General features: G+C 30.8%; 1 protein-coding gene across 3 annotated transcripts; it reads right to left on the bottom strand.

The window, feature by feature from the left end:
* Positions 1-911: 911 nt before the first annotated feature.
* On the bottom strand, positions 912-15,822 carry LOC115891140 (beta-TrCP). 3 transcript variants are annotated; one of them, XM_030911536.1, is made up of 10 exons: positions 15,566-15,822; positions 9,818-10,049; positions 9,566-9,752; positions 7,480-7,744; positions 7,193-7,384; positions 5,005-5,148; positions 4,820-4,938; positions 4,375-4,564; positions 4,076-4,241; positions 912-2,776 (listed from the first exon to the last, which is right to left on the bottom strand). In XM_030911536.1, exons 1-10 carry the CDS (start codon positions 15,617-15,619, stop codon positions 2,760-2,762), a joined length of 1,566 nt encoding a protein of 521 aa, XP_030767396.1. In that variant the 5' UTR covers positions 15,620-15,822; the 3' UTR covers positions 912-2,759. The 3 variants fall into 3 exon arrangements, with proteins under 3 accessions (XP_030767396.1, XP_030767398.1, XP_030767397.1); XM_030911538.1 differs by lacking the exon at positions 15,566-15,822 and adding an exon at positions 15,239-15,380; XM_030911537.1 differs by lacking the exon at positions 15,566-15,822 and adding an exon at positions 13,930-14,068.
* Positions 15,823-16,019: the final 197 nt, after the last annotated feature.

Genomic DNA, 16,019 nt, shown 5'->3' with positions numbered 1-16,019 from the left:
ATTTTTGACTATTTATTTTTTCCAGAATTTTAGCATTGATTAAGACGTTTTACTTTTTATCATATACCGTATGATCGAAAAAAAAAACGGCGTCCGCCATTTTTTATATGAAACGACAGCGATCTTCATTTCATAGCCATCGCTGACGCCGTTTTTTTTTCAATCATATTGGATATTCCCCGTCAAAGAATATAAGAACTGTATCTATATCCTATAAGTCTGTATTTAAGGTGGATTATATAATATATAACTGTGATTGTAATTGAGAAAAATATGTCAGAGTAAAATTTAAACTAAAATACAGTTGCATGAACTCTGCTTAATTTATTATCACGCCAGTTCATTGTTTAAAAAAAAACTTTGTAACATAAAATTATCGATCTTTTATAGTATTTACTTTGTCTTTCGATAAATACTTTTTAAAATTCGTTTTCTCACGATTTTTTCGTTATTTTCAACTACTTGTTAAGAATTATTGTTTATTTATATTATTATTAATATAAAACTAAATGAAATGAAAAGCCTATTGTGATATTTTTCGGTTTTTATTTTTTAGAATGTAGCCTAGGTATATATTTCAAAATATAAGCGGTGTGTGGTGATTTCACTATTCGATATATAAAATACGATTTTTTTTAAATAAAAACTTATTTATCTAAAAAATGGTTTTTATTTCAACCTTTCCTCTCCTTTTGACCAAGAAGTTATTTGAAACTAATTTGTGATTGTGTATGCAACTAATAATACATTCCATAAGAGTCAGTGTAATGTTGGTTGCCTATATTCTCTCAGGATTACAATTGCATATGCAACTAACAATACGCAAAGTATCGAAGTTTTCTTAGGAATCGATGTATTGCTGGTTGTCTATCTCGGAAAGGATTTGCAAATAAATTATAGGTAAAACAAACTTTTTTTTTATAAATGCAAACAATTATATTAAACAACTAGTCACTTAATACAAGAAGATATTTACAACTTTAGGGAATTTTACAAATTAGTACATAAAAATAAGTCTAAAAAATACAGTCACGCATAAAGCTATATTTTCTTGCAAGTCGGAATCTTACGTTGCTGCTTTTTCTTCAAAGAGTGACATAATCGAACTATTCTTCAAATTTAGGAAATTTGCAAGGAATAACGTATTTTTCTAGATCATGAGGCTTCAAAAAATACGTCAAATTGACAGAAAAAGACCAACAGGGTCAACTCTACGTTTCAAGCAGCAATAAAACTTAGAAATAAACTGAAATTTACCGCAATTTATTGATAAAATTACTTTGTTCGAAAAATTACGCATAAATACAAAAAAAAATATTTTCATTAATCCGTCTTGCTTCGTGCATACAGGATGTCCTAGAATTTTGGATACACACTAAAAAAAGTTTTACTCAAGAGTAATGTGGTCTAATTTTCCAAAATTTGTTAAAAAATCGTTTTTTTTTCGTATAGATCAAAAAAAATTCTAGGACAACCTGTATAACATATATAGAATTAATTACACCCATTCTTTCTACTTAATAAGAGATTTTTATTATGTTTATCACAAAAGCACTTTTACTAGTTTCTTCACAAACTACCCTCGTTATTATATTTAATTATTATTTATTTATATTTTTTTTGGCAAAATCTCCTTTATTTTTGTATTATTTTAACTAGTATATTTTTCTTTCAGTTCGGCAAGCATTTTGCCTTCATTAAAATACTGTTCCGTAAGCTAATGAAGCTGAATATTAATATACAGGCTGTCCAAAAAGTCGAATCACTTTTTGCACACACTGTAACCACATTTTTTATTTAGTTTTAAAAATAATAAGGTAAATAAGTGCCATAAATGCCTTTAAATGTCACAACAAAGAAATTTAGGACAAGTATACCATAAGATCGAGAGAAAAAAGGCGTCGCGGTTGCCTCTAAAATGACAATCGGTGATAATATTCTCTAACACCCAAGGTTTCAGCCTAAAGTGATTTTTCAATGAACTGTCATGTAAGACGTAACATCCAAAATTCAGTGTCGTGACTTGTGAGGCAAGTAATTATATTAAATTAACCTAAAAACAGTGCTTTTTAAACCTACCTTTGAAATGTCATCGGCGACATCTATACAACCACACACCTACTAACTTGAACGAGTCTAATATAAAAAATAATGAATCCGTGGACAAGAAAAAATAAAAAAGAAAACCTAAGAAACCTTATCGTTTGGAAAACGTACAGAAATATTTCCTCGTAATTTTTTCTATAGTCAAGCAGTCTCAGATCTTTTTTTCTTATGCTTTTTTTGTCCAGAAAATTCAAAGTTTTTGAAGAGAATAAATAACGAATCTTTTTCACATGTCATGGAATCATCACTAGCACACATCGAAAATATATAGAAATATAACCTTAAAATTATCATTCATCCACATAATTATTTATATAATAAATCTTAATAAAGTTCCTCATCGCGAAGTCACGAGTCTTTTGAACTACTACCACCACTTCGTTTTTTTTTTGTTTTTTTTACACACATCATCAACAAGAATAAAAAATATGTTTTAAGAGATCTATACAACGTTGTTTGTTGTTTTTTAAGCTTCGAAGAAAGAAAAGAACGAAAAAATACGTATTTTTTTTTGGAAAGTCAGTCAGTGTCACTGTAATCCGTCGCTGTAGATCGTACAGGCGACTTATTTCCATCACTGTATATCCTTCAAATTTGTTTTATTAAACTGAAATAATGAACCGTTCGTACGTGGATCGGTCTCAGTTCTACTGTTATTCGCTCCAAACAGCTGCAAAAAAATATAAATTGAAAAAAATGCTCATTTACTATATAGTACAAATAAACTACTCAAAGAAACATTCGGACTACTAAACGGTCATATGAACTACTCGCTATAAAAAATAAAATTTCTTCAGAAAATTGCAAAATAAATAAATATTAAAAGATCTCATAGATCGGATACAGCTAGATTATACCGGGTGTCTCAAAAATGCATTAGTGAGTTAATATTTAAAAAGCTTTGTTTTACCATATAGTACAAATGAACTACTCAAAGAAACATTCGGACTACTAAACGGTCATATGAACTACTCGATATGAAAAAATAAAATTCGTTCGGAAAATTGCGAAATAAATAAATATTAAAAGATCTCATAGATCGGATACAGCTAGATTATACCGGCTGTCTCAAAAATGCGTTAGTGAGTTAAAAATATTTAAAAAGCTTCGTTTTACCATATAGTACAAATGAACTACTCAAAGAAACATTTGGACTACTAAACGGTCATATGAACTACTCGCTATAAAAAATAAAATTTCTTCAGAAAATTGCAAAATAAATAAATATTAAAAGATCTCATAGATCGGATACAGCTAGATTATACCGGGTGTCTCAAAAATGCATTAGTGAGTTAAAAATATTTAAAAAGCTTCGTTTTACCATATAGTACAAATGAACTACTCAAACAAACATTCGGACTACTAAACGGTCATATGAACTACTCGATATGAAAAAATAAAATTCGTTCAGAAAATTGCGAAATAAATAAATATTAAAAGATCTCATAGATCGGATACAGCTAGATTATACCGGCTGTCTCAAAAATGCGTTAGTGAGTTAAAAATATTTAAAAAGCTTCGTTTTACCATATAGTACAAATGAACTACTCAAAGAAACATTTGGACTACTAAACGGTCATATGAACTACTCGCTATAAAAAATAAAATTTCTTCAGAAAATTGCAAAATAAATCAATATTAAAAGATCTCATAGATCGGATAAGGCAGCAGTTAGATTATAACGGGTGTCTCAAAAATGCGTTAGTGAGTTAAAAATATTTAAAAGGCTTCATTTTACCATACAGTACAAATGAACTACTCAAACAGACAGTTTAACTAGTAAATGTTCAAATGAACTACTCGATAAGAAAACGTGAAATTTCTTAAAAAAACTATTTTGAAGCAAAATTCGTTAAAAAAATATCAAAAAATCATTAAAAACATCGGCTAAAAGAAAAGAGATATTAAAAAATATTGTAAGTATATACGAACCACTTTTTTTTCGTGAAGCGATATAAGAATTACTTACGAGTCTCGGGCGACACGCCAGTGTTTAGTGTGGTCGCTGTGCTGTTGTTCACAGGTCCCTCTGGTATCGAAGTTAAGAAGTTCCAAATAAGTATTGTGTCGTCGTGAGAACTACTCACTATTTGAAATTCGTCAAACTGTAGTCTGAACACGCGACCTGTATGCTCCTATAAAGTAAAGAAAAAAACATGACTGTGGAGAATATAATTAAAATTAATAAAAAAATAATAATAATGCAAAAAAACATAAAAAAATATAATGAAAAAACGACTTGTGTACTTTGCACCATTTTGTACTTACCACCAAAGTGCGCAGACACAACGAATTAGTCGATGCTCTAGGGTCCAGAGCAGCTAGAAGATCCCAGACCTTGATTTTACCATCGTATGCTCCGCTGACTATTCTTTTGTTGTCAAATCTGATGCATCTTACTAGTTCTTCGTGACCTTCCAGTACGCGTAGACAAGCTCCACACTCGATGTCCCACAACCTAAAAACAGAAAAAAAAATCATTGCTATAGTACAGACAGAAATGCTTGAAACAGAGAATTTGTATTCAATTTAAATAACTTGAAAACAAATAACGTAATCAATAACATTCAAACATTTTTAAAATTTTTATGGTGTGAACAGAAATGGTTGAATCAAAAAAATTTCAAAAAACTTAATTTTATTGAATAAATGAAGGATGTATTATATTTACGTATCCTACATATAAATTTATTGTTATAAAAATAATATGTACCTTATAGTATTGTCCGAACTGCCGCTCACAACCAACCTATCTCTATACTGCAAGCAGGCGATTCCTCTCTTGTGACCGGTTAAAGTACGTACATAATCAGAAGAGGACGTGCACCATACCTGAAAACAGAAATAAAGACATTTTTTATTAAAAAATTACACTAAAAAACAAATAAAATGGAGTACCTTAATGGTGCGATCACCGCTGGCCGAAACTATATACTTTTCGTCGAAATCGACCACATTCACTGCAGCTCTGTGGCCTACAAGCACTCTTCTGAGTGCTATCTCGCTCTGAGATGTCATGTCCCAAACGGCTATTGAACGGTCCTGTAAAATAACAAAAAATATATATAAATACCCTATCGACCGTGATCACTCTGTATGGATAGTCTCGAACTAAAATACAGGGTTGCCAGAAGAAACGATTGCTAAATATCATTATTATTAAAAAATATTGTCTTAAAAGGCTTTCTAAAATTTTTTTCGCTCTTCAAATTTTCCTCCACATAATTTTTCCTTCCTTCACAACTTTAACTTTCCCGAGATCTAACGAAAATTCCCGACACATGGAAAATTCCCTAGATTTAAGGAACGTTCACTATACCAAAGGAAAATTCCCTAAATCCAAGGCATATTAGATTCTCTAAACCTAAGAAAAATTCAATCTCAGGAAAAATTCCTAGATACAAGGAAAATTCCTGAGATCCACGGAAAATTCCCTAGTGTTAATAAAAATTCCCTAGATCCAAAGAAAATTGTATTCCCTAGATATTATTTATATAAGGAAAATTCACTAGATCTAAGGAAAATATCTTGGATAAAGGACATTTTTCCAGGTATATAGAAAATTTCCTTTATGAGGAAAATTCCACAAATCTAGAAAATTTCCTGGATTCTAAGGAAGATTTTTTTAGAGCGAAGAAAAGTTCCCTTAACATAAAGAAAATTCCCGATGTGTACGAAAAAATCCCTAGATCTATGAAATATTTCCTAGAACTAATGAAAATTCATTAATCTACGGAAAATTCACTAAACCCACAAAAATGGGATTCCCTAGATATAAAAAAATAGATCTAAGGAAAATTTCATGGATATAAGGAACAAACTTTCCTAGGTATACGGAAAATTCCCTAGATCTAAGAAAAATTCCCCAAGTCTAGGAAAATTCTCTAGATCTAAGGAAATGTGCCGATACCTACGGAATATTCCCTAGAACTAATGAAAATTCATTAGATCTACGGAAAATTCACTAAATCCAAGAAAAATGGGATTCCCTAGATATAAAAAAATAATAGATCCAAGGAAAATTTCCTGGATATAAGGAACGAACTTTCCTAGGTATACGGAAAATTCTGTAGATCTAAGGAAAATTCTCGAAACCTACGGAATATTCCCTAGAACTCATGAAAATTCACTAGATCTAAGGTAAATTTCCTAGACAAAAGAAAACTTTCCTAGGTATACAGAAAATTTCCTAGATCCTAGAGAATATAGGAAAGATTTCCTAGATCTAAGGAAAATTCCCTAGACATAAGGAAAATTCCCTAGACATAAGGAAAATTCCCGAGGCGTGCAAAAAATCCTTAGATATAAGGAAAATTCTTAGACACAAGGAAAAAACCCGAGACCTACGGAATATTCCCTAGTACTAATGAAAATTCATTAGATCTATGGAAAATTCACTAAATCCAAGAAAAATGGGATTACCTAGATATAAAAAAAATAATAGATCTAAGGAAAATTTCCTGGATATAAGGAACGAACTTTCCTAGATATACGGAAAATTCCTTGATCTAAGAAAAATTCTACTAGTCTAGGAAAATTCTCTAGATCTAAGAAAAATTCCCCAGGTCTAGGAAAATTCCCTAGATCTAAGAAAAATTCCGGAGACCTACGGAATATTTCCTAGAATTAATGAAAATTCATTAGATCTACGGAAAGTTCACTAAATCCAAGAAAAATGGGATTACCTAGATATAAAAAAATAATAGATCTAAGGAAAATTTCCTAGATATAAGGAACGAATTTTCCTAGCTATACGGAAAATTCCCTAGATCTAAGAAAAATTCCGCTAGTCTAGGAAAATTCTCTAGATCTAAGAAAAATTCCCCAAATCTAGGAAAATTCTCTAGATCTAAGAAAAATTCCCGAGAACCTAAGGAATATTCCCTAGAACTCATAAAAATTCACTAGATCTAAGGTAAATTTCTTGGATATAAGGAAAATTCAATAGGTATATGGAAAAATCAATAAATCTAAGGAAAAGTCCACAAATGTAGGTAAAAATTCCCTAGATATAAGGAAAATTCACTAGATCTAGGAAAAATAATTCCCTAGAGCATGAAACTACCAAAAATAAACGATTGTTTACCTTCGAACATGTAACCATCATTCCATTGTTGAACCTAAGATGCAAAACGGCCTCGCAATGATGGATCAGCGTATTCACCATTTCCCCAGTGTTGACGTTCCAAACGCGAACGGTACTATCGCTACTGCCGCTGATGATAACTTTATCGTCATATTGAAGGCACAGTACTGAACCCGTATGACCGATAAGTACCTACAAAATAAAATTAAAAAAGAAACTTTATAAAAATGTATTAATAATAAAAATAAACTACCTATAAGTAATCTCTTTACTCGTATTTTACCCACCTTAGTGCACTGCAAAGTACTTCTGTCCCATATCTTTATGGTGTTGTCTCTCAAGCCGGACACGATCTTCTGATCGTCGTACTGCAAGCAGTAGACGCCCTTGCTGTTCTCCGAACGGCAATTGATTCGCTGCAAGATGTGTTTGCCGCTCCTCCAATTCGTCTCGATGGTGTCTATGTCCCGGATGATCCTGGGATAGAGAGATCTGTAGAAGCTGTGAGGTCTATGGTTCTCCCCAGGCTGCGGCTTGAACAGGTACTGAATCCTGTAAAGGAAATTGATTTTTTGATATATATGATGGCTTCAAAATATAGCCGAGACTGTGTCTATGAATTTTATGGTCTAAGGTTTTTTAATTGATTTAAAATAGTATACAGGGTGTGCCATTAAAGAAAATTTCTTAGATATAACAAAAATTTCCTAGACATAAGGAGAACTCCTGAGACATACGGAAAATTCCCCAGGTCTTCGAAGAATTTCTTAGATTTAAGGTACCTTCCTTAGGTCTACGGAAAATTTCCTAGATCCAAAAAAATGTATTCCCTAGTTATAAGAAAAATTCCCGAGGCCCACGGAAAATTCCCTAGGGCTTGCGAAAATTCACTATATCTAAGAAACATTCCCTAGATCTACGGTAAATTCCCTAGATCCAAAGAAAATTGTATTACCTTGATATAAAGAAAATTCCCGAGACCTACGGAAAATTTCCTAGATCCAAGAAAAATTGTATTCCCTAGATATAAGAAAAATTCCCGAGGCCTACGGAAAAATCCCTGGGACTTGTAGAAATTCCCTAGATCTAAGAAACATTCCCTAGATCTAAGAAACATTCCCTAGATCTACGGTAAATTCCCTAGATCCAAGGAAAATTGTATTACCTTGATATAAGGAAAATTTCCGAGACCTACGGAAAATTCCTTAGATCTAAAAAAATTGTATTCCCTAGGTATAATAAAAATTCCCGAGGCCTATGGAAAATTCCCTAGGACTTGTGAAAATTCCCTAGATCTAAGAAACATTCCCTAGATCTACGGTAAATTCCCTAGATCCAAGGAAAATTGTATTACCTTGATATAAGGAAAATTTCCGAGACCTACGGAAAATTCCTTAGATCTAAAAAAAATTGTATTCCCTAGGTATAATAAAAATTCCCGAGGCCTATGGAAAATTCCCTAGGACTGGTGAAAATTCCCCAGATCTAAGAAACATTCCCTAGATCTACGGTAAATTGCCTAGATCCAAGGAAAATTGTATTACCATGCTATAAGGAAAAGTCCCGAGACCTACGGAAAATCCCTAGAACTAATGAAAATTCATTAAATCTAAGAAACATTCCCCAGATCTACAGTAAATTTACTAGATCCAAAGAAAATTGTATTCCCTAGATATAACAAAAATTCCCGAGACCTACGGAAAATTCCCTGGAACTAATGAAAATTCCTTAGACCTAAGAAATGTTCTCAGATCTACGGTAAATTCTCTAGATACAAGGAAAATTAGATACCGTAGATATAAGGAAAATTCTCTAGATCTAAAAACGTTCTCAGATCTACAGTAGATTCCCTAGATCCAAGGAAAATTAGATACTCTAGATATAAGGAAAATTCCCTAGAGCTGAAAACGTTCTCTAGATATACTAGATTCTCTAGAAAAATTGGATTTCCTAGATATAAGGATAAGGAAAATTCCCTAGATATGAAAATATTCCTCGGATCTACTGTAAATTCCCTAGATCCAAGGAAAATTGTATTACCAAAAATATAAGGAAAATTCCCTAGAACTAATAAAAATTCTCTAGATCTAAGAAACATTCCCTAGCCAGAGATATAGATTTATAAATATTGCAATGTTGGTCATGCCATAAAAAATGCCTTGTGTAATGTAATGTGAGTTTTCCCCTTCATTAATTTATACTGTTATCCTTGGTGTTTATGAAAATATAGGTTTTTACCATTTTTACATGATACTACATACAAATTCTGTATCTAGACACTTTATGGTCTAAGCTAAAAAATTACTACTACAAAAAACTTCTAAAAATTCAATTTAAAAGAAAAAAAACAAGAGTTTTAACACGTTTTCTTACCAGCCTCTGCGTTCAGCCAAACCGCGCCATAGAGTGTTGGTTCTGACCTTCCTCTCGATCAATTTTTTCCATAGCATGCCCTCAGAAATGACTCTGAACCATTCTTTGCACACTATTTCTGAGTTCCTCAAGCTATCCGCGTCTAGGTAGGATAGAATGTTCTCTGCAACGTGATCTAATCCTTTTTCTAAAAAAATCACAGAAATTCAATTTATTACAGACAATACTATATAAGGCTAACACTAAGCTTACTTGGCAGTAGAGTGATGAAATCCCTTTGCAGCATGGGTTTCAAGTAGGAATTGATGTGGCTGTGCTGATAGTGACACATGCGGGTCAGCAGGCCCTCCACGAACTCCACCTGGTCGCTCTGGGTCCATTTCTCGAAGCACTTCAGGCAAGACTCGCGCTCGGCGCTGAAATTAGCGGAGGAGGCCTCTTTCTTGCGCGTCGTCTCGTACGGGGGCAGAATAGTCATTGGATACTGCAAAAAAAACACGTCTAAAATGACAATTTTAAGAAACAAAAAAATTTGTAAGCATAAGAAAAAAAGATCTGAGAGTGCTTGACTATAGAAAAAATTACGAGAAAATATTTTTGTACGTTTTCCAAACAATAAGGTTTCTTAGGTTTTCTTTTTTAGGGTTTCGTACCCAAAGAGTAAAAACGGGAACCCTATTACTAAGACTTCGCTGTCCGTCCGTCCGTCTGTCACAAAGGTCTATCTTATGAACCGTTATAGCTAGACAGTTGAATTTTTTACAGATAATGTATCTATGTTGCCGCTATAAGAACAAATACTAAAAACAGAATTAAATAAATGTTTATAAATAAAAAACTACTTTCACTAAACATTATCTTTTAAGTAAGAATTTTACATAGAATCTTTCCAGTCCTCGGTGGCCGCGTGGTTAAAGCGTTAGGACTTTACGCTGCTATGACGTTGGAGCCGTAGTAAGGCAGGTTCGAATCCTAGTCAAGGCGACTTTTTTTTAATCGTTTTTTTTTAATTTTTACATATTTATTATAGATTAATACAATTTTTAGTAATGTGTTTCTTCATTTTTTTTAAATTACTTATACGCGCATTCAAAATTTCAGCTAAATCGAAAAAAAAGTTTATAGTAGACTCGTTCAAGTTAGTAGGTTGTCTAGATGTCGCCGTTGACATTTGACAAGTACGTTTTAAAAAAATCACTTTATTTAGGTTAATTTAATATAATTACTTGCCTCCCAAGTCACGACACTGAATTTTGGATGTTACAAACATGACAGTTCATTAAAAAAAAACACTTTGGGCTGGAACCTTGGGTGTTATAGAATATTATCACCGACTGTAATTTTAGAGCCAACCGCGACGCCTTTTTTCTCTCGATCTTATGGTATACTTGTCCTAAATTTCTTTGTTGTTACATTAAAAGGCATTTATGGTACTTATCTACCTTATTATTTTTAAAACTAAATAAAAAATGTGGTTACAGGGTGTCCAAAAAGCGATCCGCCTTTTTGAACAGCCTGTATATTAATATTCAGCTTCATCAGCTTCCGGAACAGTATTTTAATGAAGGCAAAATGCTTGCCGAACTGAAAGAAAAATATACCAGTTAAAATAATACAAAAATAAAGGAGATTTTGCCAAAAATAACTAAAAATCTGTTTAAGCTTGTGCCAATGAAACCCTTTCATCCTTTACCCCACATGACACGGTTAACTCAATTTAAAATTTGGACAGTTGTTCCTTGCATAAAGACCCTGTTTTTTTTGTGATTTAATCAAAATTATACGGTAATTATAATTTAAAAAAATGTCTGTACATTAGGTAATAGCTGTATTACTAACAGCTATTAAATTGAAAAACATGCTTGAAATAGTGTAGTTTGAAATGTTGAAAAAGTAATAAATTAAAAATGTATTTTTTACGCGTTACAAATAATTTTTTACGTGTAACAAACAGTTTTCTGCGTGTAACATTTTTTTTACGTGTAACAAATAGTTTTTTACGTGTAATAAATAGTTTAATACGCGTCAAATAAGAAATGAATAAATAAATTCTGATTCTCTTTCACCGAATTTGTATTTATCAAGTCGTAGGGGGTCTAGAAGTAAAAATGAAACTTCTGCACCCTGTATCTCCAAAACGAAACATTTTTTTTACTTATTTTTATAGATACAATAAGGTTCCCGAATACAATTCGGATCACCCTGTATAATTAATTGCAAAAAACTAACACAACTGACTTAACTATACACTTATACAGCTGTAACCTTTAGGACACTTTTAGAAGACACCCTGTATAGCACGCCTGTTATAAACCCTCCTTTCCTTAACTGTATATATACAGGGTTGTTCACCACAAACGACACGAAGTATTGTAGCTAAACGACTAGATTTTTACAAATTGTAAGTTTTGGATTCGTTGAAGGACTATTAGAGCTACAATTTAAAAATATTTTTACAAAATACAGAGTGTCCCAAATAAATAAAAAATATCAAAGTTGTATTTTTTTAAACGGAACACCTTATATATTATTACATTTTTAGTTTCTACGCTTAAAATAAAGGTAAATTTGATTAAGGTTTATTACACTTAAACCTTACCGTTTTTGAAATATTTTCAACTTTGTGAAATTGCAGTATAAATTTTAAGGCTTCATTTCTCCTAGGGTATCAAAGTTTTTATTACTAAATATTTACTGAAGTTTATTTATTGATCAGTTATTGTGTTGCAATAATAAAAACTTTACTACCTTATACAGAGTGTCTAAAAATTAATTTTAAATAATTACTAGCTTTAAACGGCAATAATTTGTTTAATTTAAATGGAACACCCTGTATATTTTATGAGAATGATAATGAATATATTTATGATGCACAATTTAATTGTCTATCAAATTGTATTATACCATTTTTTACCTATCTCTTCAAGTTTCCGTAGAAAATGCATTTTCTTGTAATTTAGAACCCATTTATCAATATACCCATGGAATACTGACAGTTTAGATTATTTTTAAAGATGTACCAAATTTTTAAAGAGTACAGATACTAATATTGTGGATATAGTTCGTTTATTTCATTAAAAAAAACTGTTTAAATATTTGTTAAAAAGGACCAAATAATATGATTCCAGTATTCAAACTACATTAATTGACTGTTTGCGTTGATTAATAATAATTGCTCCAAATACTAAAAAGCTGAATTATGTATGTGTATTAGACAGTGTGTTAAAAAGTAACACCTTAAAAATGATATTTAATTTTTCGACAAATGCCTATTTATAACAACAGAGACGTTCATTTTCATAACTTATTATTATATTGATTTCTGATTCAAATCCACATTTATTTAGAATAATTTATTAACGAACACAATTAAGTATGTAGTTAATTAGTATTTGGGCGGAAATACTGGTGGTATATTTAATTAATGGTATATTCTTTTATAAAGATTTAAATAGTTTTCTTTTTGCATAGAAATGGGCTAGTAATATTATCGTTTTACTAAAAACGATAATATTACTAGCCTGTACATTTTGTACATTTGTCGTTTTAAAAACAATCTAAAATGTCAATATTCCATGGGTATATTGATAAATGAGGTCTAAATTATAAGAAAATGCATTTTCTACGAAAACTTGAAGGAATAGGTAAGAAGTGGTATAATACAATTTGATAGACAATTAAATTGTGCATCTGATTCTCATAAAATATACAGGGTGTTCTATTTAATGTAAATAAGTTATTGCCGTTTAAAGCTAGTAATTATTTAAAATAAAATTTTAGACACTCTGTATAAGGTAGTATAATTTTTATTATTGCAACACAATAACTGATCGATAAATAAACTTCAGTAAATATTTAGTATTAAAAACTTTGATATCCTCGGAGAAATGAAGCCTTAAAATTTATACTGCAATTTCGCAAAATTGAAAATATTTCAAAAACGGTAAGGTTTAAGTGTAATAAACCTTAATCAAATTTACCTTTATTTTAATCGTATAAACTAAAAATGTAATAATATATAGGGTGTTCCATTTAAAAAAATACAACTTTGATATTTTTTATTTATTTGGGACACTCTGTATCTTGTAAAAATATTTTTAAATTGTAGCTCTAATAGTCCTTCAACGAACCCAAAACTTACAATTTGTAAAAATCTAGCCGTTTAGCTACAATACTCCGTGTCGTATGTGGTAAACAACCCTGTATATATTGAAGGATATTTATAGTCGACATCAATAATCAAAATAATTTTAAAACTTACGAATGTTAGTAATAAGACAACAACTTTCTCAAAAAGGAATAAAAAGCTTGTATTATCTACCAATTTAAAATATAATTTACCAATAATTATATTAATGCAATACCTTTAAACAATATAAACACAAACAACAATTAAGAAAACCACTGAACGGTAACCACAAAACTGGCAATTTTGCGTGTAAAAATATGAGATTTTCAATAAGATGCGTTTCTGCAGGTAACCGTTATAATGACGTATATTTTTCTGAGTAATTTAAAGCAAATATTATTACAGCCACAGGAGACACTTCAAATATAACAAGACCCTGGGAGATAAGCGGATAAGAGATGAAAAAAGTACAAAGAAACCATTAAAATATTCAATAACATCAAACTAATCATATAATTAAAGTTCACTTAATCATTCTATAATACGGCAAGCTTTATCAGTAAACTTTATAGATTTTTAATTATTATAAATAGGGTATTTTAACAAAACAGACATGATTCATTCGTTTAAAGACATCCTAAAATATTTAGTATGAAAACATTCATACAAAAATAAAAAAAATATATTTAAATTGAAATAAAGTAATTATTTGATAAATTTGACTTTAAATTGCTGTAATATAATATTTTAAACAATACAGAATGATTCGTTCATTTAATAGACCCCTAAAAATACATTTAATGCTATTTAATATGAAATCATTTATATAAAAATAAAACAAACATGATTTAAGTTAAAATAAACAAATAATATTCAGCCTGATTTGTCTTTAAGTGAGATTCCAGTAAATAAAGTGTTATTTTTATGGAGTCTTCTACACTTCAGTGATCTTTTTAAGGGTATATCTCTGAGGACAACAACAAATATACATGGTAAAAGACGTTCAATCAAATTAAAGCAATAAAAACAATATATCACACAGTGATTGATTGTTTCACACTCCTTCAACTTTCTACTAGCGATAAAAAACACAGAATAAATCCAAAAGGAACCTTATAATTTTATGCAATTTGTTTTCAATGTATTTTTAGAAGTGAAAGTGAGTAATTTGACAATATTTCTTCAATATCACTTTCTTTTTATACAAATAAGACATAAAAATAGATTTACAACTATAAAATAGTACAGATATGATTAGAAGCAATTCCTATATTTAAAAAAAATTGCAACACTCCGTTAGAGGTCATGCTAATTTAAAACTATGTTAAGTTATTGTGCAAGACTCTATCTTCGGTTTCTTCGTGTCTAAAAAGGTCAAATCTAACAACAAAAGAAGGTAAAATTCGTTTTAAACAAAGAACGCCAGTATTGTTGTTAAAATAAACCGTTTTATTGTATATAAAAAAACAATTTACAGTTAAGAAACAATAATATTGTCCTACTTATCAATTGTCTCAGGAAACTAGCATCAATATTCTACTTACGCCTGTAAAATGAGAACAGGAGGAAGAATAATTTCGTATAGCAGGGAATAAACGGCGATTTAATATTACCAAGTTGGGTAATAAATTTACTTCTGCACAAACTTTCTTTTTGAAATATCTAGGAAGCGTATACAAGGCTAAGGTTGACAGATAACTACCTACATGACAGACGATATTAAGAAAAAAATTATTGCCTACGTACAAACAATATTCTCGCTATTTTCCCATAAATAAATTCTCTTTCTTAAACTTAAAACAACTAATTTAACGTTATTCGAAAGTAGGAATAACATCAGTTAAGGCTTAAGAACGAGAGAATCGACTTACCTGGGCATTGTTGCTTGTAACGTCTTCAATTTTGTCTGTTTCCATTTTCATCATTTTCGATCAGGTTTGCGCTGCTCTGGGCTGTTAGGCGGACGGGTATCGTCGATAAGTGTTTCCGGCGCACAAAAATATCACTTCCACATAACTGTTTCCAAATTAAAAGGGTAAAAATTAAGAAATTTCCGTGCCAAAACCACACACTCGATGGCAAACTACCCGTAGAGAAATGATCGTTTGACAAGTGACATGACAAATGCACTGCCCTACGCCGTTGCCAGCGTTTACGCAATATTAACATCCATAAAAACTTTATTTGTCTCTGTTAAATTATTAATAGACTATCAAACAATTCATTTTAATTTAATGGTAAAGATTTTATATATTCGAAATAAAAGAATTAGGTGTGCTGGATAGATTTATTTAAAGTAATTTATTAATTGAAAATATGTGACAA

The sequence above is a fragment of the Sitophilus oryzae genome, unplaced genomic scaffold (assembly GCF_002938485.1).
Source record: "Sitophilus oryzae breed Bouriz unplaced genomic scaffold, Soryzae_2.0 scaffold_966_pilon_pilon, whole genome shotgun sequence".
NCBI classification, from domain to species: Eukaryota; Metazoa; Arthropoda; class Insecta; order Coleoptera; family Curculionidae; genus Sitophilus; species Sitophilus oryzae.
Note: the sequence above shows the minus strand (reverse complement) of the source record. Positions and strands in the feature narration are given on the sequence as shown.

What these genes read in the sequence shown, in the direction of transcription:
- LOC115891140 (XM_030911536.1), bottom strand. Translation starts at nt 15,619, where the DNA reads ATGATGAAAATGGAAACAGACAAAATTGAAGACGTTACAAGCAACAAT. An exon ending in TTGGCTGAACGCAGAGGCTG is followed by an intron (nt 7,745 to 9,565) that starts GTAAGAAAACGT and finishes TTTCCTTTACAG; the next exon opens with GATTCAGTACCTGTTCAAGC. An exon ending in AGTTCGGACAATACTATAAG is followed by an intron (nt 4,565 to 4,819) that starts GTACATATTATT and finishes TTCTGTTTTTAG; the next exon opens with GTTGTGGGACATCGAGTGTG.